Genomic DNA, 27,780 nt, shown 5'->3' with positions numbered 1-27,780 from the left:
GCCGCTGAGAACCACATGCATGAACTAGTGGGCACAAACTAGTTCTATATTTATGGATGTTTATTTTAATTTCACAAAATAGGAAGAATTTTGGTTGGTAGTAAATATAGGTCTGCTTACAGCCAGAATAAAAAAGGTGGGCCTCTGATTTACACAGGCAATGTAAATAACAAGTTCTAAAAACAGAGAAGGAGTCCTGTATCATTTCCTACAGGGTAGGGAAATTAGTTTGACTACTGTGCAGTGGAAAGGGCATTTCATAATCTTTCTCTACTCTGCATGCCTGCCCCCTCCCTTACCCTCCCAGGCCCGGCCCCATTCATAAAGTCACCTCGGAAGAACTTTCCTGCCATATTAACTGTAGTAGTTCTTCCAACTTACAGAAAAGAGTTCTGAAAGAAAAGGACCTTTAGAAACAGCAGCTACCCACATGTATAATAATAATTGAGGCCCAACTCAAACTGACTTCAGATGCATACTAAGGGAAGCAACAAATATTTAATTTATGGGTCCAAAGTACTTCTTTCCACCAATCTTAAAAGAATCTTAGGGTGCTCAATGGCTAATGTTTTATTTTTTATTTTTGCCATTCCTTAACTCACAAACAGTAGTTTATTTGTTTTAGGATGTGTTTGGGACTCGTATACCCAGCTAATTCTATTTTCAAAGGTTTGAGGTTTTATCATTCTTTTCCCCTCCAAATAGAGTCTTGATAAATATAACCCTCATTCTATGAAAATATTTCAGGTCGGCTCCTCCTCCTCATCCCCCACCTAAATAATCTCTCAGTTTCCTCCCAGATGAGGAAACAGAATGACTAATGAGTGACAGATGGACAGTTCACAGATACAATACACTCTGTAATCCAGGAGCCACAGGTCTTCCTATGTGTTTAAAGGGTTAGGGCTGGAGTCAAGAGTCTGCAATGACAATCTTTAATTGGAAAAAAGGGAAATGCCCTCCTAAATGCTCTTTTTCCACCTCCCTTGTTCCTGACAGTAAGTAATGGCACAACTGTTCTAAAGTATTCCTCTTCAGTTTTATTTTGTTTAATTCAGTCTGTCATTAGAAAGACTTGCAAGCTTTAGGCCTGATGATTACGCTCGGTGGGAGGAAGCAGTGCCACTGCAGACTTGTGTTCTAGACAAGCGCTCCTTTATACAATGACGCGGCCTGCCATGGTAAATGAAAGGCTCTTTAAAGAGCAGCGAGGGACTCTTTTAAGCAGACTGCTACCACGTGCTTGTAACCCTCCAGCATAACTTTCGAGGATGAGACAGCAGTGTGTTCTGCTGCAAAAGGGACTATTGTCCTCATTAGCCTCAAGCAAATTGAGCCTCCTTTTGCTGAAATATAGTAGTATTTCCAAAGGATTGTCAAGCAATAGTTTCTAAAATTCTGAACACGATAAAAGGATTAAAATAAGGGGTTTGGAGTGTGGAATTTAGAACTCTATCAACCCCTCACCCTAAATCAACATCCCAAATCCCAAAATAAAACTCTAAATCTTATGCATTGCACAATATTTGGAGGAAAAATAATAAATCACAATTAGATCAAAAGTCAATAATTGAATGCACATTAATGAAATGAGCATTTATTAACAAACTCACAAGAGTTTGAGTTTTAAAATTTGTTGACGATTGAATTCTGATGCATTTGTCTACAAAACGAAAAGGAAAAAGGACAACTGAAAATTCTTAACTTGATCAAGATTTATGAGATTTTACTGTGGCCCATTTTAAAGCCTAGGAATGTTTTGCCTTTTGAAAAGAGAAGATGAACACAGCGTGCTTCTCATTTTTTGTATGTGCTGCTCAGGTCTGCCTGGTTTGTTGAAGGGCTGATTTACATTCTAAATCCGATCTGTATATGCAGTCATAAAATAAATACTTCTGTTTCTCTGTTATCTCATCTACATAAAAGATATACTTTGAATCTGAGAAGAATTAAATAAACCAGATTAATATTTTGGGGGCATAAACATGTTTACTAGTTCAACAAAGCCAAATGTACCTAAGGGAAAGGTCAAAGGATACTTCATTCCCTGCTGAGCAAATGCTCAGGAAGCACATTTGTCTACATTTTCCTGTCATAACAGGAAGAGTGTAACTTCTTCCTTTCCACAATAGCTTAGGTTTTACCTCCTAACTCCAATATTTTCTCCCCCAGGGCCTTCCAAATCAATCCTTGCAAGACAGAAGGCTGTCTCCGTTACAGTTTCCAAACAGTTACATTTGTTGAAATGTTATTTAAATGTTAGTGATTTCTTCAGCTAAACTGTTCCAATTTAAAATTAAAAGTCAAATTTCCAAACATTTAGGCTGGTTCTCTAATTCTTATTAATGGTCCAACATATTTCAAAGGAAACACAAATACATATTACATATTATGAAATTTTAATTTATTTCCTTAATGATGTCATTTATTTATTTATTTTTTAATTTTTGCCAAAGCCATTATTCTCAGAAAGAATAAGTTTCCAAACCACCTTCAACAAGAATACATTGGGATGTAAACTGTAAAAATACTTTTAAGGGAATAATTTTTGAAGTAGTTTCATTTTGAACTAAAATGTTAAAGAAGTTCAGACTGCAGAGGACATGGCTTTTGAAACAATTAGCATCATGTCTTTTAATCTACAGTTTGGAAGAAACTTCTTGTTTTATGTAGTCTATTTATAATGTTAATATTTTTAGTGTTGGTTTCTCAGTAATACAATGTCACACAGTTTGTTGCATTTGCAAAGCTAAAGGTGACTTGTAGCAGACAGAGTGGTGTGTGCATGCATTCACAGAGGTGAAAGGGGCCATTCAGTGTCAACTTTCTACACAAAACGAGATACAATAAATAAAAGCGCTAGATTTTTTTTTAAAAAATAACAGTTTTAAGTAGAAATTATACGAGATACACAAATTAGAACTGGAAACAATAAAAACCCTTGAGGCCCTCAAGTTCAAAGAAGAGTGACAGAATTCTAGAAGAGACAATTATTCTTTTCCTTGTAAAAATTTTGGCCTCTCTCAGATTTCCTACTAAAGGAAAGTGAATGACTGACTTTGATGGCAGTGGGAGCATTATCTTTCAGGCAGTAAAGGAGCAGACCTCACTGACATAAATATAAACTATCACACACCAAATGGCATAATTAGTAAATGTGTGGCACACTATTCTGTGATCCCACTACATGGAGGGGAGACTATCTGTGAATTATTTTCAAATTACTAAGGCATAAAATGGAAATGAATGGCCTGAGGTCACAGCTGTTAAACATACATCTGAGCATTCTGCCTACTGCTTTTTTTTATTTTTTATTTTTGGAAACTCTGAGAAGTACTATTTAGGTCATTTTCCCTTCTGGTTTTCTTTTTCAACCTCTTCAATCACCAGCAATTCCAAATCTTTGAATAAAAACTTTTCCCTTGGTAATTTTAAGATTAATAAAAGAATGATTTAACTTATATGCATGAGGAGCTTTTGAGAAGGCATCCCAACATGCAGCAATATACCCTGTAATTCGATTCTGATGGGTACAATGTCCTAAAATAGTACTGTGATACACCCTAATTTTACTTATCTGAAATAGGTTTAGCATAATTTAAGTGTTGGGGAGGCAGGCAGCTGTTAAGAAATGAAACTAAGAGAAAACAATCATCAGTATTATCACTATTATGAGATATTTGCAGGCTTATTTTGGAATTAAAAACAGGAAAATCACTAATTTTTCACTGATTGAGCTTTTTATTCACTAGATCTGAAAGAGATTCTAGATACTTATTGATTAACTAGTACAATTCTTCTATAGTAACAAAAGAAAAATTAGCAAGTCTGGAAAATCTGTTTGTGGAGTTGGCAAAAAAAAAAAGTGCGTTCAACAGTGGTGAATGTATCTTTCCTCTGTTCTCCAACTTATGGTTTGGAACTCAGTGAAAAATTATTTTTTGAAGCAATTAATTTGGATTTTTCAGTTATCCAGTTACTCATATTTAGAGTGAATGTATCTCTCTTTCAACAAATTTTCTATTAGGTTTTAAGAATAACTCCCAAATTTAGAACTGGAACTTGGTGAAAACTAGGAAAGAGTGAGGAATAACATTTTTTCTTTTTCAAGAGTCACTTGAGGGGATCTATACATCTCTTTTATTTTTTAGTTTAGTGTCCAACAGACCAGATTTAGTTTGAAAACACATCAGTATGTGGAAACTGTCAGAAACTGCATCTACACTGAACACATTTTTGCCTGCTATTTTTCCTAGTTCATTTAATGTAATTTATAATTCAAATAAAGAGACTGAGATAGGGACATGAGAAGAGAAAAAGTTAGAAAATGTAACAGTTATGAACTCTGAATTCTTTTTGTCATAAGGGGATTCTCCTGTTCTATTAACAGGAGAATGTTGCTAATTGTCTTTAATTTGTGCTCCAGTTATTGCACTGATAATTATGTGAAGTTTTGTTTGCTGGCAAAAACTATTAGTGTGCCAGATCTGATGAAAGAAAATAAAACTTAAGGCATTTAAATATATTTCTCCCTTTACTTACTATTTTAAGCCCTGTGTTATTTGACAAATATTTAAATACCTTTTTATAACAAGTTGCACAAATAAATTTGGGTTTACCTCTCCTATCCTTTAAAAGTAGGAAAGCTGAAATTTTCAAATACAAACATATAAGTAAATAGGTTTAGGCTGAGCATGCCTGATTTTTATATATCTTTCTTCCTAATAAAACAGATATAACAGATTTCTAAATATATTATTTGTAAAAAAAAAAAGTCATATAAGGACAAGACTCATTTAAAAACTGTTAAGGGATACAAAATGACAGCTAGATAAGAGGAATACATTCGAGTGTTCTATATCACCAACGGGGGGCTATAGTTAAGAATCTTACAGTTTGGAATAGCTAGAAAGAGGATAGTGGATATTTTCAACACAAAGAAATGATAAACGTTCGAGATGAGGGATATGCTAACTACCCTGAATTGATCACTATACATTATATGTATTAAAACATCACTGTGCACTCTATGAAAATGTACAATTATTATTTGTTAATTTTATAAAAATTCAAAGAAAGAAATGAAACAAACAAAAAACACCCCAAAACCATCTGTACCTAAGAACTAATTTGTTGTTGAATTTTTTAAACCTTTGCATATATATGCTATTGTAAAATACATTAAAAGTGTCAAATTAAAAAAAAAACACTGTTTCAGGAGCATGATTAAAAATTGGTACCATGTGAAAGAGGGTAAGATTATGATTGCCTGACTGATGGAGGTATTTCATGGGTAAAAAGAAAAAAAAAATGCCAACTGAAACTGTAGTGTTAGCATAAGCTGGAAGCTGGTAGTGATAAAAATGGTAAAAGTAGTTAAAAATAATTTGGTCAGTAACATGTATTTGAAAATAGGTCCCACAAGCGTAAAATTTAGGAAACGACTTCTCCCCATCCTTGTCATAAATCCTCTGCAAACGTCCTGTGTGATCTTTCCTTCCTGTCCACAAACTATCCTTTCTGCATCAGCGCACTCCTGCTCTGATATCATTCTCTAGCCCCTTGTTAGCTTCTGAAGCCTCCTTTGTGCTCCTGCTGTACCTGTTCCACTTTTCTCTATGTCCTCAATACCCTTTTTAGGTAAAACCCTCATGAAATGAAGGTTTACGTAGCATTCCTTATTATGCTACACAGCACAAGAGTTGTTTTGATAGAAATCAGATTAACTATAATAGCTAATGGTTCAAAGAATTTGAGTCTTAATAGGAATAGCTAATAGGTAAATTTATTGAGTACTTATTATATGGTGGGTGCTTTACATTTATTGCCTGATTCAATTATCTCAATGATGTAATGAGGAAGATAGTAATTTTTTTGTAATCCGCACTCTACTGATGAGGGAACTGTTGAAGCTCAGAAGGGCTAAGTAACTTGCTAGAGGGTCAAACAGCTAGGAAGTGGCAGAAGTGGGACCAGAACTAAGTTTGTGTGTCTCTAAAAACTGTGCCTCTTAGCCATTTGATTATACTGGATGTAGCATAAATGTAATTGGAAAAAGTAATGACAGAAAACTAAGCTCTTAGCTATTATATTACACTAGATGCATCATGACATAATTTTAAAGAGCATGATTTGTTTTGTGTTGAATATGAGAGATTTGGGCTCAGATCTTGGTCACTTCCCAGGTTTAACCGTCCAATCTTGAGCCAGTTATTTAGAACTTAACAGGACCTTCAAAACTTTGCGTGATCTGGGTCCTGTCTAGCATCCAATCTTTTCTCTCATTACTCTACAGTTATACAGCAGGCTCAAGTCCCACTGGCACTTCCTTCGGCTCCTCAGTCAAGCTCTTTCCTCTCTTAAGGAGCTTTGCAAATAATGCTTCTGGGAATGTTGTCACCTGCCTAATTCTGACTCATCTTTTAGCTCATCTTTTAGCACTTTCTCAGGCCTTTCTCCAACCTTGATGTAAATAAAGTACCTCCTGTTATTCTTCCATAGCCCATGCAAGTGAAGTGTTATATATTTTCATATTTCATGTCTGTTTCATTCGATCAGGGGTCCATAAACTGTAGCCTGCAAGCGAAATCCAAACACCCTGTTTTTGTCGGTAAAGCTTTATTGGAGCACAGCCACACAGGTTCATTTACATATTGCATATGGCTTTCAGACTCCTAGGGCAGAGCTGAGTGACTGAGACAGAAACTGTATGGCTCACAAGGCTAAAAATATTTGCTCTGCGGTCCTATACAGAAAAGTCTGCTGACGCCCCTGCAAAGCAGAGGATAAGCTAGATGACATTCTTGTTCACCACTGCATACTTAGTGTTAGGTACACCACAGTCTAGTAATATTTGTTGATTTCACCAATGAATTATTCAGCCATAAAATGGGACTTATTAATAAAAATTAATTGGAATTATATATATCTATGTAGTGCTTGGCATATAATTGGTAACTACTTTTATTAAGTTGTCTGAAAATTTCTGTAAGATAAATTAACAATTCATAATGTTATTTTTACATACTTGCTTAAGAAATCCATGTTGTTTAAGCATGAAACTAAGAAGTTTTTGTAAGCTTGGAAATGTCAAAAAAAATTAAACACAAAAAGGCTGTCAATTTTTATTCTCACCTAAACTATTTTAGGTATTGAAATTTCTGAATTTTAGCTGTTCCCAACTTCCATCATGAAAGACAGCTAAAGTAAAGGTAAAATTCATTTTAAACAGCATCCTGTTCACAACAGTTTTATTTCTTAATGATATACAACTTATCACATCAGTGCTGTAATATTTCATTTCACACTTGAAGTCAGTATTTCTTTTTCTGGCGAAAACATACCTTGTTCTGTGTATAGCCAAATAAACAAGTGCAACAGCAGAGCAGTTTTGGACAACTTTTAAGAAAAGATGACAGTGAGCCATTGTGTGAGGTTCTACTAGACAGTCTACGGTGGGGCAGCTTCAAAGAGGGCACAACAGCTAACATTTTTCTTTGGAACATGTGAACATGTACTTGAAAGAAAGCCCAGGTTAGAGGTGCCTCTACACAGTATGGTATGCTATTTCACATTTGCTGGTTTTGTTTATCAGAAGTGACCTACATATTTTAGGCTCTTTCCCAAATGACTCTTACAACTTCTCTCATAGTAGGTGAGAGGTGCACAAGACAAGCATTTATATGTAAGATGTTTAAAATTATTAATAGTCATCTAAAATAATCCCTGAAATATATATTCAAACCGCAGATTTCAGTTTTACTAATTCTGTTTAAAAGTATTGAACTTGCAGGAGAAAAGAATAAATATATCCTAAATACTAAAGAATACAATCAAGAAATCTATCTTCAGAATTCAAAAAAATGATGTCAAACTAAGCTGAATTTAAATAATTTTTTTCTTCTAAAGTTATTATGACTTCTAACATGAATGAGAGTAACAGAAATTGTAGCTGCAACTACATTTAAACAAAGAAAAGATGTTCAATTATTAGCTCAAAATATGATGTTAAAATTCCTTTTTTTTGTTGTTTTTTCCTTTGTTGTTGTTTTTTGAGACAGCATCTCTGTTGCCCAGGTTGGACTGCAGTGACATGATCATGGCTCACTTCAGTTTGACATTTCGGGCTCCAGTGATCCCCAAGTAGTGGGGAACACAGGTGTGTGCCACCACCACACTCAATTAATTTTTTAAACATTTTTTTAAAATAAGAGACCACGTCTCCCTATGTTGCCCAGGCTGGTCTTGAACTCCTAGGCTCAAGTGATCCACCTCCCAAAGCACTGGGATTACAGGCATGAACCACCACTTCTGGCTTTAAAATTCTTGTATCCCTAGAAATCCTGCCGTTGGTTACAACATGGGTGAAACTTAACTGGAGGACATTATGTTACGTTAAATAAGCCAAGCACAGAAGGACACATTTTGCATTTTCTCACTCATGTGTGGGAGCTAAACATTTTTTTAAAAATTAAACTCAGAGATAGAGAGTAGACTGATGGTTACTATAGGCTGAAAAGGGCAGCTTGGCATGGAGAGAGGAAGGGATAAAGTGGGAATGCTTAATGGGTACAAAAAAGAGATAAAATGAGTAAGATCCAGTATTTGGTAGCACATAGGGTGACTACAGTTAACAAGAATTTATCATATATTTAAAAATAATTAAAGAGTAGAATTGGAATGTTCCCAATACAAAGAAATGATAAATGCTTGAGGTAGGTATACCTCAATTACCCTGATTTTGATCATTTCACATTATTTACCTGTATCAAAACATCACGTGTCCCGTTTTATATGCAACTACTATGTACCCATAATAATTAAAAATGGAAATTAAAAAAATCTTGTATCCCTGTGTTTTCTTTTTCTTTATAAAGCATAATAAAAGCTTATGAATTCAACCTGCAAAAATTTTCTTCTAACTTTGCAAGCAAAAGAAGATCCAATGAATCTCATAAACCTAAAAATTATCTGGTATTGGTAATAAAGCGTAAATGCTAATTCATATGTTTTTGATTCTACTCAAAATAGGTTCTGGTCCAATTAACAACGTCCAACCAGTGTTACATGATGTTCAATATTTCAGTCTTAATTTCAGTTTCAGGCTATAGGCCAATTAAAAATTAGTGGTTTTCTATTGACACAACTGTTGCTTTTGGGCTTGGTCCGCAGCAAGAAACAAGGTGCATGAAAACACTAAAGGAATCCACCATAACTCTTAGCATTATTCACCCTTTAGTTCAACAGGCAGCCAAAAATAGTTCAAGTCGTGTGTACCTTAAAACAGATAATAATTTAGAGAAGTATAAACTTGAAAACCTGAAAGTTTCTCTACTTTTTAATGGCCTACTGACTTTGATGGTATAAATAATAATTTCTATTCATTCTAATTTACACATGAAACAACATTACGTTTAAAAAAATGAATCAATCAATTCTAGTCCGATTTATATGTCCAAGAAGCCAAAAGGGACAACAGAGGACACGAGCGTGTATATTTGTGGGGAAATTATAGTCTGGTGGCTGTCCCCAAGGATGTTATGTAGCCTTCTTCAGTGTAACTGGGCAGTAGGCAAAACACTCTTCCACTGTCCAAAAACAACTTCTCTGCAGCTTCCACAATCCATATGAGGTGGGTGGGACCCAGCAGGACTGTAATTTCTCCCAGGACCATTATTTGATATTTCACGTTAGGCAAATTACCCAGCTGTCCTTACATAGCCTAAATAAAACCACTCTCTCCAAGTGTGAAGAAAAACAGAGTCAAATTGCAGGCATTCGTGATACACAAGTCTTTAATGCTGAATTGAGCATCTGAATGTGTAAAGTCTTCACAACAGATTAATTGTATCACACAGACATTATCATTGGCATTCCAGAAAAAAATTGTATCACCATCTGCCTCTATGTTTATCAAATTCGGATTTAAAATGATATGAATTAACTGATAGTTCTTGCCTATATGTTTTAAGTTATTAATATCTTGTGTGGGTTTCTTTGTTGTTGTCAGCACAATGTTAAAATGTTTTGGATGTATTTCAAAATCTCATTTACTATGAATAAAAGGAGAGCCATTTTTATGGAGGATATTTACCCTATATATTACAAACCTTTAAATGAATGACCGCAAAAGGTCTAGTTCCCATGAATATAAGAATATATTTGTTTGATGATGCGTGCAATGCAGCAAGGCTATGCTGATTAACTCTCAATTATCAAGCTATTCATGTTACACAAGTACAGTTCCAGTTTAAAATTCATATTGAAGTGAAAAGTGAATAATCACACATGTGTAAACTGTATTTCTGACAGATTAAGTGATTTTTTTCTCCTTTATACATAAGAGACTATCAGCACTTTAACTGGCCACATTTAATTAACCCAAACTTCTCTTAATAGATGCTTACAGATGCAAAATATTTTCAGTACCCTTAACATATGTAGAGATAATATAATTAATAAATGATACCAAAAAGTTTACTCCACTTACCTGTCTGTTACGTTCATCCATAATCCTCGTAATCTGAATCTTTTTTCTCCCCATAGTCCCCGTTTTTCTTCTCTCTCTCGTTCCTGAAATTATGTATTTTTTCCTTCCTTTTCTTTCTCTTTCCTGTTTCCTCCAAACAAATCTCCTTCTTCAGCACTTGCACAGCTCAGTTCCCAAATTCCTGCATTCGTTCCTGCTGAACAAAAAAGAAAAATTAAATACCTCTCTAACAGCAAGTCAGTTTCATAAGAAATATCATATTCTAATTTTATCAAGAAAGTAAACTATATGCAGCTAAAGCAATAAAATGAATAAAAATAACTTTGTTAAAAGTATATGATATATCAAAGACAGGAGCATATCAAGTAGAAATGGTTTATTTTTTAACAATTAAAATAATCTCATAAGTAATTTAACAAGTCATTTAAGTGATGCAAACTATGCTTTTTAAAAGACTAACACTTGAAATGTATTTTTTTTGTAAAAAGTTTCCTAATCTTTTTAATGAAATTAGGTGACAGTTTCACCCTTCTGTTATGAAAAATTACCTAAATCAGAGAGTTAATGAACCTTTATGTACCTGTGTATGCTAAGTAGGGCAGCTAATTCATTTCTGAAGGGAAAACAATCTCCTGTTTTGACAGCAGAGGTGATAACGTCCCTCGTTATGCAAATAGGATGGACGATTATGAAAGTGCTATTTGATATATGTAAATGTCAACTAATTTAAATCTAAATCCTTTAATCTTAAAAAAATTACTGCTTTGAGAACACTGTAAAAATAATATGGAATATTTAATCTTACATTACAAGTACCTATCAGCAGTGAGATCTTTTCTTTTTGAAAGCCCCTAAACCATATCTTAGATAACAAGAATCAAAAAAGATAAGCACTGATAGAAAAGAAAAGGTGCAAAATTAAGATGATTCTTCCATTTATAACCATATTTTTATGACAAAATATCAGTCCTCTAAATTTAAGTATTTAGAAACAGACATATCACATGTCTTGCTGGAGTAAGATACAAAACTGAAGAAGCTTCATATTACATACTGAAGCTCTCTGGGTCATGAATTAAAATCAGAGAAATGATCATCAATAATATGAGATAAGCCCAAGAAACCCAGAATATTAAAAGTATATACTTCACTTTGTTTTAAGTTACCTCTGAAAATGTCTGAACATAATGCAACTGAATTGCTCTGAAACGTGAAAGTTAACAAGAAAGCATTCCACAATAGTTTCTTCATTTGTAAGCAACAGCTCCAATTATTCTATTTCATTTTAAGTCAATGAATGCAATGACTTTACACACTGCTCAGAATTTCCCTGTTTATTTTAGCTGGTGTCTGACAACGGACCTGATAAATTCCCACATGTATTATGTAATGCTAAGCCAATGTCCTGGCTATTTAATAGATTATTTGGCTTCAGTTCAAAGTTCTTAGAACAGGAAGGCTGTTACATATTCGGTCTGACCATCAGCTGTCTTTTGATTTCTTTAATTTAATTTCTAAGTTCTTTATCACCTTGGGTAATTTTGTTTTAAGTTTTTGGTGATTATTTAATTGCAGAAGCTATTATGACATAATCAGTTCTGGTGGATTAAGCGCTGCTTAAATACTAAGACTACCCATTCCCTTTTGCCCCACGGCTCTCTACTAAACTGCAGTTCAGTTCTGCCTCTCAGAATATGTACGTTGAGTAACATTATGACCACACAGTGCTCACCAAAAACTATTGCTCCAGCTGTAATTTTAAATGTTGGAGGTGGTTCAAAATTTTAAAGAGTTATAGAAACAATACACATTTGACAAATATACATAAAAAATAGTTATGGCATATCGGAATCACATTAAAATATGAAAAACCCACAAAACATAATTGCATCATATATTTGATGTTGCTAGACACGGTCCACCTATTTTTAGAAAAAGTCTTAAATGTCACTCAATGGGGCAACTTTCCTGTGTTTCCTATGGTCTTACCTTAGAAGCAAGCAGCATGTTAAAATGACATTTCCCATGCATGTGTAAGACCCCAGAGATACAAACAAGCTTTCTCTGTCACAGAAAGCCAATCACTGAATCCACAGCAAATGCACATAGGACAATTTCCTTTCCTTTCATCTAGCTGAGGCCCGTGGCACTATCGGCTTACAGGACTATGCCTGCCTAAGCGCTTATTCACTTCAAGGTGGAAGGTCAGGGTGAACAGATTAGAGTGTGGTGATAAGGCAAGAGAGGCAAGAACATCTACAGATACTGATTTCAAAATACAAATAACCAAACAAGCAGCGAAACATCCTTGGAGAAAAGTCTCAGAAAGACTGAGTTCCTCCATAACACCGCCCCATATTTCACAACTTTGAATGAGACAATTTTTAAAAAGAGCAGAGCAAGGACTTTAAACAAAATTTTTAAAACATGATGGGAAAAAATTTGCAAGAGAGAATGTGTGTCTCCATCTATATAAGCGGTTGATTAAAATGCCATTGAATTTATTTTCTTTTTTGAAATACGCAAAACAATGTAGAGAAAAGCAAGTTTAAATTTCAGTAGAACTAAACTTTTGTTTTCTGTATAAATAAATATTTCTTGAGGTATTGCCTTCTGAACATTTCTAAAATGCAAAAGTTGGTATGAAGTACACATGCAGAGTAATATGTGGTAATGATGACACTAAGTTACTGGTCATGAATGAAGTAAAGGCTCTCATGAAACGTGGTTTAGAACATTTTATTAGGGGTCACCACATTTCAAGGCTGTCAGTAAAATTTAAAGAATTAGGAAGGTCAACAATTAGCTCACGCATTGTTTTCTTAGCATAACATTTTCTCTAACCTAACTTTTATGCAAAAACTGTAAGGTCAGTTTCAAGTATTAATTTGTAGAAGGCCTAGAGAGGCAAAGAAAGAGATTAACTTTAGTAATCTGTAAAACTGTTTTGTGTGTATATGAAAAGGAACATAATAGCTAACCTACATGTAGTAAAATTTCAAGTTATGCTGAGAACTTTCATTATGCACAATCAACCATAAGCTTAAAATAATTCCAACAGCCTTGCCGCTACTTTTTCCCACATGAAAGAAGCATTCTTGGAAAATAACAGAGCTACATATAAATAATCAGTAATTTTTTAAAAAAGAAGAATAAATGCTCTACTATAGTTACACTCTAGGGTTATAGTCTTCTGCATTTCTTTTCTAAAAAAAAAATGCCAACACAGATAAAAGAAACTAAAATGAAGCTGCTTACTAAAAAGGGGAACTTCATTATGGCAGGCTTCTGTTCATTTTGAGTTTGGCATAAGCAGGCAGATGAAGGCAAAGTGGTTTGAGACCCAAGTCGAGAAGAATTTCTTCTGGACAGATGCTAAAGATCATTCTCCCACTGGGCTATCTCATTTACAAACAAGTTCCCTTGAGTGACACACACCTCCCCCTCCCTTCCCTTCCTCCCTCCCTCACTCTTTCTTGCTCTCTTCGTCCCTCCCTCCCTCCTACAAATCTCTCCCAGTAGCACAGAAGAATTTTGACAGAATGGCAGGAAACACGCACACAGACTGGTCAGGGAAGGATATGATGTCAGCAACCACGAACAATAAAAGGTGTAAAGGTGCTTCCTTCCCTAAACTGTTCCAGAAGTGTAAAATGGGAACCAAAACTCTCCACTTCCTTCTCTGAGCAGAACCGTCTGAGTGTGCTGTGCTGCACAACCCACACACAGAGGCCTTGGAGAGGTTCAGATAAGGGACAATAAGGACAATTCAGAGCTGGGGCGTGATTTTTAATTTCCATCTTTAAAACACCTGAGAAAAATCCATGTCAGCTCTAGATTAGTGTTTTATTATGATTACTTTAAGAAATGAAAATAAGAAAACAAACATAAATTTACTTCACTGAAGTAGCAGACAGATAAATCTCAATTATTGTTTACCAGACCTTGCAAAAATAATCGTACACAGTTAATGCAGCCATATAACTGAAATTTACCCTTTGAGGCAAATGAAAAATTCTATGCAAGCAAAGACCCAAAATAGATAAATTAAAACTTTTGGTAAAAAAGAAAAAAAGAAAAAAAAAGACTCATATAAACCAGCAGGAAAAAAAAAAAAATCAGTGCATGCTGGTAATATGTTAATCATTTGTTTGCTCCCACATTAAAAAAAATACATATATACTGAGGGGGAAAAGATTCTTATGGTTATTGAGGCTCTTGGGTTCTCTAAAAAAATTTCAAACTAGGAACCAAAGTAAATAACACAAACTTTGCATCTATAGTGAAACTATTTAATTTCCTCACTATTAAGTTCTTTCTAACATGGAAATGGCATTCTACATAAGGTTTCTGTAGGAAGAAAACCACATATCAAGTGGATCTGAGTCATCATCAGATTTCAATCATCTTCCCACAACACTTTGATTTAGAAGTTAAACATAACCTTCAGTTATGTGTTTTGATCTTAGAGTGAGACTGCCATGCCACATTAAAAGATGTGGGAAGAAATTAATTCTCTTCTGCTAAACTTATCTTTGCAAAGCTTGTATTTTGCTACAATAAGTACAATGCAGTCACTTAAATAAAAACAGGCTATGAATAATGATAAAACATTGAAATATGTGATGTCAGTTTTCAAAGAAAAATTCTGGTTTTCTTTTATTCATATGAAAAATATCTTTTTCATTGATTTAACATTTTCACTAACACTAGCATCCTCAAATAACGTTTTGTAAAAACTCGAAGCTGAAAACTGAGCACACTCTATCACACCACACTAAATAATACTGTTAAATAAATACAAGATGATTACGTCATAAGGGGTAAAAATGATCATAAAATGATCATAAGCCCAGTTGTTGCAAGCCTGGTATTACTAAATCAAGTAATTAAATGATTCATTATCTTTTTAAGTGGGAAACTTTGCTCAATATGTTGCATCTAGATACATTTGGCTTTCTACTTTATGATTTGTTTGAAAAATGGATGAAGCATGCAATTATATTTTGGTTAAAATGAACAGGCAGAACTTTTACTTTTCTTCCATTAAGAGCTATTCTAAACTTAAAAAGGTATAACCAAATCATTATTCCTATTGATGTTTGACTGTGTGTTGTCTTCTGAGTTGAGGAGTATTTCCTTGGTCTTAAAGTTGTTCCATTTCTCTCTAAGCTTTCCATGTATTTTATAAATGTACCATTACCCTAGCTATGAGTGCAATGTAAGTTCATTTCCAAATCACACAGCCAAGACTCATTCTTCTAAGGGTAATAAAAGAACAGCCATTATTTTCCACTAGGTAAATATCATCATACCATATGCTAATTTATTTTATTCCAATTATTTCCAATTTATTCCAATTCATCCATTATGATGAATTTCAAATCATCTTCAAGTCTCAGTAACATAGTACCACATGTACAGATAATAAATAATGTTGACCATCTTTTCCAGTTCCTCACACCTGCCATGCTCCTTCCTGCCATGGGGCCTTTATGTACTATGCAATTCTTTCTGCCTAGAATGTTCCTCCTTTCCTTTTGTGCCTCCTTAACTTCTTCTCCATTCTGTCTCAGCTTCAGTTTCACCTCCTCAGGAAGTACTCCACACCCTCCTGATCACATTGAATTTCCCTCTCATAAGGTCTAAGCACTAAGTCCTTCTCCTTTGTAGCACTTGACACAGTTGAAACTGTATGTTTGCTCGTCTTCCTCAATATCTGTTTTATCTGCTTGTTTCACTTTTTATCCCCTGTATATACCCTAGTGTCAAACACATAGAAAGAGCCAGTAACTATTAGTTGATTGACTGAATTAAGATTTGTACCTCTCAACTGATGTATTTTCTTCAGCTTCTATTTCTCATGACCACTACTAAAAATATTTTACCATTTTTGCTTATATAGAAGCAGATCGATAACCTCACTTAATACGTCATCACATTTATATAGCATCTCCTATGTGGAATTAGCATAATTTATACTGAAAACTGGAAGTTGAATGGATTTTTGAGTCAGAAAGATCAGGGTTGGAATTCTAGGTTGGTCCTTGGGTGCTGTGTGACTCCAGACTGATTCCTTAACCCCTCAGAACTGTTGTTTCCTTGCCCCACCCATAACTGAGAAAAAAAATTTTCATTTGTAGGATGGTTATGATCATGAGATGCGGTACTATATATGAATGCTGGGTACACAGTATCACTGGGAACATGGCCTACTGCTTGTACGCTTGCTTGTATTTTAAGGCATAAAGTGAAAGTTCTATCATTTAGTAAGGTTATCAAGTGAACAGTGTAATCCCTACATTTACCATGAAGATCTCACTTTCCAAAGCTAATAATTAGCAACTTATAACGATGCCTCATTTATCCTGTAACAATAATCACCAAATGAAGAATAAATTTACAGTGTTAAAAAAATTAAGAAGTTTCTCTTACGTATCAGCTACGGAAGAGCTTCAGGCGGCAAAAGTGGAAATAACTAGGGAAATATATCAATTTTCCCAATGACCACCACTGCTGAAAACTCTACATTAATGCTTCTAGTCCTACTTTAATATCTTTCCCCAAGGACAAAAAGAGATGAAATGTATGTCAGAAATATAATAAGGCTAAAAAGGAACTCGTTTTCAAAACTCCTGCAATTAATTTAATAAGTGGGCCCAACCTGCCATTATCCCTGACATAAATCATTTTATTTACACAGTTCCAGAATTTAGGAGACACATGCCTTTATACAATTGTATTGCATTATAAACAATTTAATAAATATGAGGAAAGCACAGTTTCCCTGTCATAGCTCTCCATGGTATATTTTGTCTTGGACACTTTTCACACTGCAGCTAAAACAGCATTCTCTATTCCCATGCCAAAATAAGCTCCAAATGGTCTAAATATGTGAAGAACCTTGTGCTATCCAACCCTACCACAGCTTTTAGTCTTTCCACATCATATTAGGTAATTAATTCAGGATTCTATCACGTCTGTGTTTTTCTAATTTTTCACAACAGTGCAGCCACCATGTTTTATTTCAAAGGCCTCTTAGAGACATGGCAGGGCTTGCCACAAAGGTAAAGCCTGTACTGTCTTACCACAAAGCAAGAGCTACTATTTAGCATCACAGATTGTGTTCTGTTCCCCAGTTATAACCTCTCAGTAAGCACATGCAGCTGGATTTTTGTTGTTGTTACTGAACAAAGCAAGTTAAGCACTATACATCATCAACATCAGTGAAACAAAAAAGTCTGCAAAGCAAGCTAGGCTAGAAGTGGAAGATGTTGCTATTATACATTTTCATCTCATTATGACAAAAACATCTGAATTCCCGGGCATCTCATGATCCTGTTCATTATATTCTTCATCTTTAATATATCATGTTTCGTATTTAAAATGGAAATGCTCTAAAAATATTTTTCTCTTATGCCCATATGTGTTGAACACATTTTTCAGTCTTACTGATACATTTGTGTGTGTGTGTGTGTGTGTGTGCACGCACATGTATGCACAGCACATGGAGAAACACACTTGAGTCTTCCAAAATGTGTAAATAAAATGGTAGGAGTACATTTTAAGACACCTGAGTTTGTCTTGAGTATTATCACCAGTAAATAATCACAATATTATTAAGATCGTGGTATGAATGCCTAAAAGGACACTTTCAGTAAAAGCTTTATTTTACTCTGCATTCAGATATTAGGTTAAATGATTGAAAATTATGTCCTTGAAGATAATTTGCTTTTTTCATTATTTATTTTTCAATGTATTTAACATTTAAAGATGACCTTGAAATGAGAAAAAATACCATTGTCCCCCTGCCAATGTTTCTGTTGTACATTAAAGAGAAAATGCTAGATAAATCATCTGTTATTTAAATGGAACGTCATTTATTTTTATCTCTAAACTTTACACATTTAGAAAGTTTACACAGAAACCTTACATGCTAAAATATGTGATGTTCAAAATGCCATAATAGTATCTCTCAAAAATACATATGATATTGCTATTATATGTGGCTCAACATGGAACTCAGTGATTCATCAATTTTTCTATTTCTTTTCATCTCTTTTACAGCATCCTAATCAACCTAATTAAGGCTTTGTTCATCTGAAACCTCTGATGACAATTTGTTTAACTCTATCCCACTGTGGTCTTCTTATAAGGAGAATTAAATCTGATCTTCTGACAGCAATCATTAAATGATCCCAACTGGCCCCAATTAAGCCACATGGCTCATGGGCTTCCATACAGTCAGGTGCCAAGTTCTCTGTTTCATTTACACATTGTTCTTTACCTTGGTTTATTTTCTTAAACCAAGTTAAGCATGTGTCTTATCAAGTGGAACTAAATTTCCTTATGTACATTAGCTCAAGACACAGTGTGTCAATTGACTTTGCAGTCACACGGAAGTATCACACAGGACTTCTGAAGTCATCCTCTATAGCTGCAGAGGGACTAGTGAAAGAGAATCTTTACATTTATTTACTCATCCTGAAATTGACCCACATGTACATTCTCAAAATAATACATGTGTTTAAACAGTTCTGGCTAACATAAATCAATAAGAACTTTTCATTTGGCCTGTTTATAATGATCTTTTAATAGAATATTATCTGCATTTAGAAGCTGGGCTTAATATTCCTTTTTTTTTTTTTAAACATTTGAAATTATCTCTTTACCTCCCTCTAAAAGAGCAGTACCAAAGTAAGACTTCTGAAGTTAACCTTTCTTACCCTTAATTTCTGCTCTAATTTTTTCACATGTGCTCAATTGTAAGCTCTGTAATGATGTTCCCAGGCCTTCCTACAAGTGCAGGTAGCCTCAGGATTTAGAGCTCATTGACTGTGTGCTACTCCAGGGAAATGACTGATTAAAAACAGCCTCATGAGGAGGAGTAGCTCCTATTCACATCTGGCTCTTCTTATTCTAAAGCCTAATACCTATATGAAAATTTGACCCACAGATTTAGATTTTGAACAATTGCAGCAGTTTACCTAGAATCCTTTACTTTAGATGTCAAAGCAGAAACAGTTAAATTAATCCCACTCTGACTGGTGTCTGACACAGGTTCTGAAGGTTTTACTCAATTACCCTGACTACTTTCTTGTGAATATAAACAAATATACTGCATTTTTCTATCTATTTTAATTATGGCTATCACTGATCATCTGTTGGTATTTGATGTAGGCTGTCTGTCACAGTTCTCATAGCAGATGGATTAGAACATATCTGTTCATCCTAATTGTACATTAAAAACTGACGTTAGAATTGAGAATTGGAATGCATGCTGTGCGTCTTATAGGACATTCGCCTTGATAGGACATGTAATTGTTTTTATTACTTGACCAACAGATGTAACCGCAAAAAAAAAAGGAAAATACAATGGAATTTTTAACACAGTGATATATTTGGAAACACCTAGAAAAACCATTATGTGCATTTTCTTTATGATAACTAAATATATACCTGATCATCTATAAACTTAATAATTGTATTCCCCTCAGAAGAGGAAAACTCAAAATACTTGTTACAAAATGCTGATGATCTAGAAAATACTTACCAGCCTTACAACTGACTGACTTTTAAAAATGTGTAATAAATGTGCTAAAATTTTAGTAAAGCAAAACAGACTCTGAATGTTCAATTATGAAATATTTCTCATGTATTATAGTAATCTCCAATAAGATTTGATGTTAATTTTAGAGCATGCTTCTGCTAAAAAGGGCAAACCCTGCAACAGATTTAGTACAAAGAAGCTGAAAATATCCTGTGGAAAAAAAAAAATCTGTAGAGAAATCAGCCAGCCCAAATCCTGCCATTACTCAGCACTGTAGTGACGTGCGGATGTTTGTAGTGGTTTGAGGAGCCAGCAGGGGTGGAAACTCTACGTACTCGACTCCAACATGATTGCAATTGAACCTCATCAAAGTAAGAGCTCATAATTTGTCACAGAAAACAGCCAATTAACATATGTTAGAAAAAGGCTTCATAAAGATAATATATGATTAAAGACCCAGTGCAGCTGCTGAAAATCAAAACTATGCATTTAAAAAAGAAATCTCAGCCCGAGCTTCCGTATGGTTAAACTGATAATGGCTACTATGATTTTTTTTTTTTAAGTAGAAAAATATAATTACAGTGCTTCTTATAAGTTTGGGGTTATGGCAAGAGAGAACCGGGTACTGTGGCACTATTTACTATGCCTTACTTAGTTCTATAAATAGTTGAAGCCCTTGCCAAAACTCTGTAGTTACTTTGTTGTAGTGCTATTTTAAAACACAGACCTTCATTGTGAGCTAAATGGCCTTCAGGATGCACTTTGTAGTTATAGCATTCCTCTCAAAACTATATCCTCCCTTTATCTGTGCAAAACTCCAGAACAAGAGGCCTCTCCATGACTGTCCTGTTCACTGTAAAACATGTTGGGGTTGTGTAACATACTATTCAAATACTTCAGAACTTCTGTCGGGGTGGCTGGTGGGCAGGAAGGGTGACAGCTAATTGTCAGAAATGAAATGAAGGCACACACATGGAGTTCAGATCCTGAGTCTAACAGGATGTAGTCCATGCTACCTGCCACGGCTTTGGAGCAGAACAATTACATGTAACATATTTGGTGTATTCTGATTGTAGATTTTAGGTTGGACTACATGGGCATGAAACCCTGGCTAAATCACTGTAACGGGCTATACCATGAGCCAAAATCATGATGCTTAATATCATAGGAATCAATGACAAAATTCAGTCATTAGTTACCGAGACGTGAAGTTGTCAAGCATGATGCCACGTGCCAGGGACATCACTGAAAACAAAACAGAAAGTCCCAGTCTTCATATAAGCTTACATTCTAAGGGGGAAGAGGGTGACACACAAGTGCACCAATACGATGATTTTAGATACAGGAGTGCTATAGAGAAATAACCCAGTAGAATGAACAAAGAGGTGATGAAGTGGAGAAGGGCAGAGGTGGGCATCTCTTGGGATGGTTTATAGGGCAGGGTTATTTGAGGAGATGACATTTGAGGAAAGCCCTAATTCACGATGGAGTCAGGCATTATTTGGAGGATGAATACTCAGTCACTGTGTCTGATTCTGGTGCTAGAGGCCTGGCCAAGTCACAGTTTTCTAAACCCCTGTCTCTTACTCTATAGAATGGGAATAGTAACAACATATACATTCTATTATGAGGTTGTGAGGTTGTGAGGTTCAAATAAAAGACAAAAATGGCCAGGCGCGATGGCTCATGCCTGTAATCCCAGCACTTTGGGAGGCTGAGGTGGGTAGATCACAAGGTCAGGAGTTTGAGATGAGCCTGGCCAATGTGGTGAAACCCCATCTCCACTAAAAATACAAAAGTTAACCAGGTGTTGTTGGTGGTGGGCGCTTGTAGTCCCAGCTGCTCGGGAGTCTAGGGCAGGAGAATCACTTGAACCCGGGAGGTGGAGGTTGCAGTGAGCCGAGATCGCACCACTGCACTCCAGCCTGAACAACAGAACGAGACTCAGTCTCAAAAAATAAAAAAAATAAAAAGATAAAACCATACTCAATTGTAAATATTTCAGATGGATACAACTCAATTTCATATTCATTGTGTAAACTTGTTTCCTTCACTTTGATATTATATAATATTATAAAATATATAAATTCTCTGAAGGCCTAGGAATATAGCATAATGCAAAAGATTTCTAAATTGATATCAATGGAGTCCAAAAGCTTATCTTTGGACTCAATTGATATCATGAAATGTGAGTTTTTCATGATAGCAATGGACACTAGTTGAAACAGCTCTTTTCATTTCACAATGCTAACTGTGGATAACACCATGAAGAATCTGATAAATGTCTGCAAATGTAAAATATAGAATTACATAAAAATCACACCTTTTTAAATTTGAGAATAAACAATCTTAAAACTGTACTAATATAACTTGTCAATGGGTAGGTTAATTTATTTCCCCCCTCAAAGGACCCAACTCCCAAGTAATCAGTAGAGCTTTGATTAAGATGTCAGCAATATTTGAAAATCCCAGTGTCTCATGCTACTGGAAATATTCACATATCTTTGGACATCCCCACCTATAGAGTAAGTTATGTAGTCTCAAGCCAAAGCGATTAATTTCCAACTGGGAATGAAAAAATTGAATTATCTAGTACTTTAAATCAAAGAGTTTTTAAGAGGAAAAAATACAGGCCTGGCATGGTGGCTCATGCTGGTAATCCCAGCACTTTGGGAGGCCCAGACCAGCCTAGCCAACATGGTGAAACCCCCATCTCTACTAAAAATAACAAAAAGTTAGCCAGGTATGGTGGTGGATGCCTGTAATCCCAGCTGCTGGGGAGGCTGAGGCAGGAGAATTGCTTTAACCCAGGAGGCAGAGGTTGCAATGAGCTGAGGTCACGCCATCACACTTCAGCCTAGGCAAAAAGAGCGAAACTCTGTCTTAAAAAAAAAATTAATTTGAGGATTATAAATTCTAATAAATTGGACAACAGGTCTCCACTTTAATTTTAAAGGTTGTGAAATAGAAATGTCTAAGGATAAGCGATAAGCGATAGTATTTTAAGGAGAGAGTTTAAATTTCCTATGATATTTTCAGTTCTCCCTACTTGGCCATTTTTTTGGAGGAAGTTGTAAATAAATTTGATTGTTTATTCCAAACCATTTTTTTTTGGTAATTTCTTGTTTGGTGAACATAATTTATCAGTTTTAAAATAGGGTAAGTTATATAATTGACTATGAAACCTAAATGAACACTTAATCGATTTTCATTTACAAGCAATCAAATACCCTGTAAAACAAACATAACTTTGGAAATTAAAAAAAAATCAAAACCATATATATTTTTCTTTTCTAAATGTATCATGGAATAGTTATTATAATAAAAAATGCATTTGATTTTCTTCTCAGTGTTAACCAATATTTCACATTGCATTCTCACCTCCCTCCCTGTCTATCTAGTAAGATGACCTCTGGGGTACATTTGTTTCACCATCCAAAACCCAGTCATGACTGCATACAAATCAGGCATGGAAATATGAGTTTCTCCTCTCTACTTGCAGCATTCCCCACTCCATTTTTTCATTTCATCACCTTTCTTTATCTCTTTTTCCACATGTTTGGAACTGAGGGGATATGGAAAATGAAACTGTCAAAGAGCTAGGAATAGAGGTGTTCTCAGACAAGCAAAATGCTTCCTCCATGCAATTCAGGCAGGGCAAGGACAGGCAGGCTGCAGAGGGATGCTGCCCGAGGCCAGAGTGAGCAGAGACGGTTTCTAGGCCGAAGGCCTGGCAGGAGGCTCCTTATCTCAGCATGTCTACACATTCTGTCCCAGGCTGTTTTCAAGGATAGCCCAAGTCATCCTCAGCAGATAACACTAAACGGAAGGTATTACAGTACTTCCCCTATAAAAAAGACCATGTACTATAGATCAGAAGCTACTAAAATGGATCCTATTTTAGCCTAATTCTCTCAAACCTGGACTCTAAAGGAAGGCATTCTTGGGTGGAAGCAAGCTCACAACTTTCCTTTTCTTAGAGATCCCAAAGTGCCTAAATTAGCATTCCTCAAAGTGGATTCCAGAGATTACTGGTTCCTAAGGATTTTAACAAGCTGTTCCTCAAAAAAAAAAAAAAAAAAAAAAAAAAAAAGTCAGGAAATCAAATATATTTGGAAGATTGATTTATTTGTTATAGGACTTTTCATATTCTTTTACATGCTGACTGCCAGAATCTGGAGTATTTCCCAATATATTTCAGATATCCTTTGGAAATGCTAGCTTAAAGGGAATAACAAGCTTCTTCCCTCCGAACACTGAATACACTGCAGGGCTGAAGCACCTCAGAATAATACTTGGCTCAGTGCTTGGCACAAGGAAAATATAATATATTGCCGAAGACATGATAAAACAATGGAATTTTTTTTTTTTTGAAGTTTTACCAAAAAAGTGCAAATACAAGATCAGGAGCAGAAAACTGCTGTTCACTTGAAGTAAAAGTGTTCATAAATTATTTTGTCATTAAAGAGTGAAATTTGTTTCCAAAGCCCAAAATGCTAAGCACAAAGCAATACTGCATAGCAAAAGGAAAGCTCCATTTTGAGTCAGACTCTCAGTTGGGTTCGGCCCAGTCAATTCCTTTAAGTCTCATTTTCCTCAGGCATAGGAAGGGAGCTGGTCCAATTTCTATGACCCTGGTCAAGTTCCTAAACGGTATGCATTCAATAATGGAGAAAAACAAAACAAAACAAAACAAAACAAAAAAACGAAGGTCGGAATGATTCTCACAAGGGTATCATCCTAGAACAATAAGTTTACAAAGATGTTATTGTCTGGATAAACATAATTGTTTTTTCTACATTTTTAAGTATTGAAAGATATGTTCGCCTCAGCCTCAAGCAATATAAACAGTTAAGACCAAGGTTACATTATGCACTTTGGACCACTAAGCATATTTAGAAGTTTAATACATACATAATAGCTAGGAAAATACTAAGGTATTAAAAGCTTTACATATATTAACTCTAATCCTCAAAACCACCTATGAGGAAGGAACTATTACAAATTCCATTTTACAGAAAAGAAGGCTAGAGAACAGAGGGGTTAAGTAACTTGCCCAAGGTCACACAGCTAATGTTAGAGCTATAATCTGAATCCATATCAATCCAGTCTCATATTCAGTACTCGAATCACATACTCTGCTACTTCTCTCTGCTGCTAAGAAATATTCAAGGGAGTACTTAAAACTTAAAATTGTATGTAGAAAATGTGATGTTCAGGATTTGGTGAAATCTACAAATTATTGTTAAAATCAGTGTTCTTCAACTCATCTAACATTCTCTTATTCTTGATGGCAAAAATGAGTTTACTTCCCTGTGCCAGCAGGGGAATAGAATGGAAGTTAGATATTTGTCTTTAATATTATAATTCAATGGATGATCATCAGGAGCTGTTTTTTGTTTACTTGTTTAGTTTTTTTCTACTTTCTACAAACGAATGTGGTTGTTCAGAAGGAAAACCAGGTAAATATATACTGTATAAATCAGTATATATTCTTCACAATTTCTGGAAAAAAAAGAAACCCAAAACAGTTGTCTTTCTGATAATAGGTCAGGAGAGTCCATTTCATTTATGATGAAGTTAAAAATTACACAGAATTCTCATCTGAGATTTACAGATGCGAATTACACAGATATCTCATCCGCCAGGCCTGAAGCAGTCATCTTGCATTCCTTCAGAGTACCCTGAGTAGGTTTCTAAACTACATCGCACCAACTCTGGCATGACCCTGGCCATTATCCTTACCCTCGTCCCCTCGCCACTCTTGTTCTTCCTTCTCTTTATGCTCTTTCTCTTTCTTCTCCTTATCTCCTCAAATTATGGTCTACTACAATTTCTTCTATTTACAAGGAAGTTTCCACTTCAAAATTTTATACAGTTACCTGCTTCTTCAGAATTCTTTGTGCTTGAGAGCTCTTAGCTGAACTGTGCATTTCAAGCTCTTTAGGTACATTATTTTAGAAGCAATTTATGGCTATCAGCTTCATAAAAGACACACCTAATAAAATATACTAATTGTATGAAAACAGTTGACATAATTGGCAATATATGTATAATTGTTGGAAAACACTACACACTTTGGTGCATTATAGACATTTACATCACAATTTTTTCAGTTTTGTGTAGCCTTGCTCTATCAGAGCCTACAGAATGAGGAAGTAAATGTACATATTCAGCATTTGTCAGACTTTTTTCTGTTTTCATAGATAGAACACCATGTACCTATATATGTACATACATAGTGCATTTGTATTCATTTATATAATTATATATGTTATTGTACTAGTTGATGAAAACAATGAGTCAGAATCGTTCAAAACTCCATAGGCAACAATGCCACATTCTATCTATCCATCCATCCATCCATCCATCCATCCATCCATCCACCCACTCACCCACCCACCGACGTATCTACCTACCTGCCTACCTACCTATCTAAGACTGAGTTTAATTTAAGATGCTGGGTAGTTGATGGTGCAAAGTGAAAGCTCAAAATGGCTTCCTCTATATCCCATGCTTTCCAAGAGGCCTTCTGGTAAACAGGAAATCTCTGAGATTTGTAATTCAGTAAGAAAGAATTTGTTGGCAAATATTGCCTTTCAAAGTGAAGACACCTCTAGGAGAATTTTTATATCAGTGTCCCTCATACCTGTTTGTGGGTCCAGTAATAAGTGTTCTGAAAAGGAAAGTGTGTGCATATTACTCTTAGATGCTAGAAAAGTGGATATTTCCATAAAGTAACTAGTTCACATGCCAAATTATTATTTGGTCACAAGCCTGAGGATTCTAAATTTCAAAATTATATAAAAGTGCTGTCTTTTGTGTTATGGAATAGAAAAACAATAGATATAGCAAAACCTCTACCAAATCCCTTTGAAAAAATTAGTTAATATGAATATTTAGTGTTTTCCTAAATGTACTATGGTGAATTCTAGAATGGACTTGAAAAATTCAACTGCCTTAAAATGGATCTTTATGAGAATGATAAATTTTGCCATGTCAGAAAAGAGAAAACAAATCTTTCCTTTGGTTAGAAATACATTCCGTATTTCCATTAATCAAAGGTAACAGTAGAAATGCCGGATATAAATATTGGCAAGAGTTATGCAAGGTCATACCAGTTTTCCCTCCTTCAGATAATACTGTACCCAAATTATTTCACAAAGATTCCACCTCTCCTATTTTTAAGGCCTTCCGGAAAAGAAGCAACATAACCTTCCTCAGTATCCTATTTTGATGTTTCACAACTCTCACTCTCAGGAAATTCTTACTTATAGCTAATCCCTCACGGAATGCTTTATGTCCACTCCTCTTGTTCTGTCCTTCTTACAGAGAACAACATTTGGTGATCATGTCCATCATGTCATATGCTTCAAGATGTGTATTGCTTTATATCTATTCTTTTAATCTTTCCTTACACTGGTTTTTATTTTTTCCCCATCTTTGCAGCTCAATATTTCAAATCATATTTGCCTAGATTTCTGGAGTCCAAAAATATACATAGTCCTTGAAAAATGCTTTTGTTGTATATTTTTATCAAATAAATATTTTTATTTATCCACACACTGCATGAATTTTAAAGTAAATGTTTACCTTTTCACTTATTTCAATTTTATAATATTTCCCTTGCCAGATTTGTTTCTAGCCAACTCTTCCACATTTTGTATTTAGAGAGTTTATTTTTTTTTCCCCTTGGCTTCAAGATTTCTGACCACTTCTCTAGTTTACCAAGGTTATGCTG

General features: G+C 35.0%; 1 protein-coding gene across 18 annotated transcripts in view; it reads right to left on the bottom strand.

The window, feature by feature from the left end:
• The window catches only part of MEF2C (myocyte enhancer factor 2C), a 168,418-nt gene that overhangs the window by 94,494 nt on the left and 46,144 nt on the right, over positions 1-27,780 (bottom strand). For 11 of the 18 annotated variants that reach the window (XM_074383827.1, XM_074383833.1, XM_039461184.2 and 8 more), the window contains one exon: positions 10,490-10,682. In XM_074383827.1, the coding sequence (XP_074239928.1) occupies positions 10,490-10,543 (54 nt within the window). In that variant the 5' untranslated portion in view covers positions 10,544-10,682. Of the gene's footprint in view, positions 1-10,489; positions 10,686-11,069; positions 13,694-13,747; positions 13,917-27,780 lie in introns of those variants that run through there. The other 7 variants (XM_074383821.1, XM_010340542.3, XM_003920768.4 and 4 more) reach the window with 5 other exon arrangements.

This window comes from Saimiri boliviensis, chromosome 1 (genome assembly GCF_048565385.1).
Source record: "Saimiri boliviensis isolate mSaiBol1 chromosome 1, mSaiBol1.pri, whole genome shotgun sequence".
NCBI classification, from domain to species: domain Eukaryota; kingdom Metazoa; phylum Chordata; class Mammalia; order Primates; family Cebidae; genus Saimiri; species Saimiri boliviensis.
This window is presented reverse-complemented; position numbering and strand designations above follow the sequence as displayed.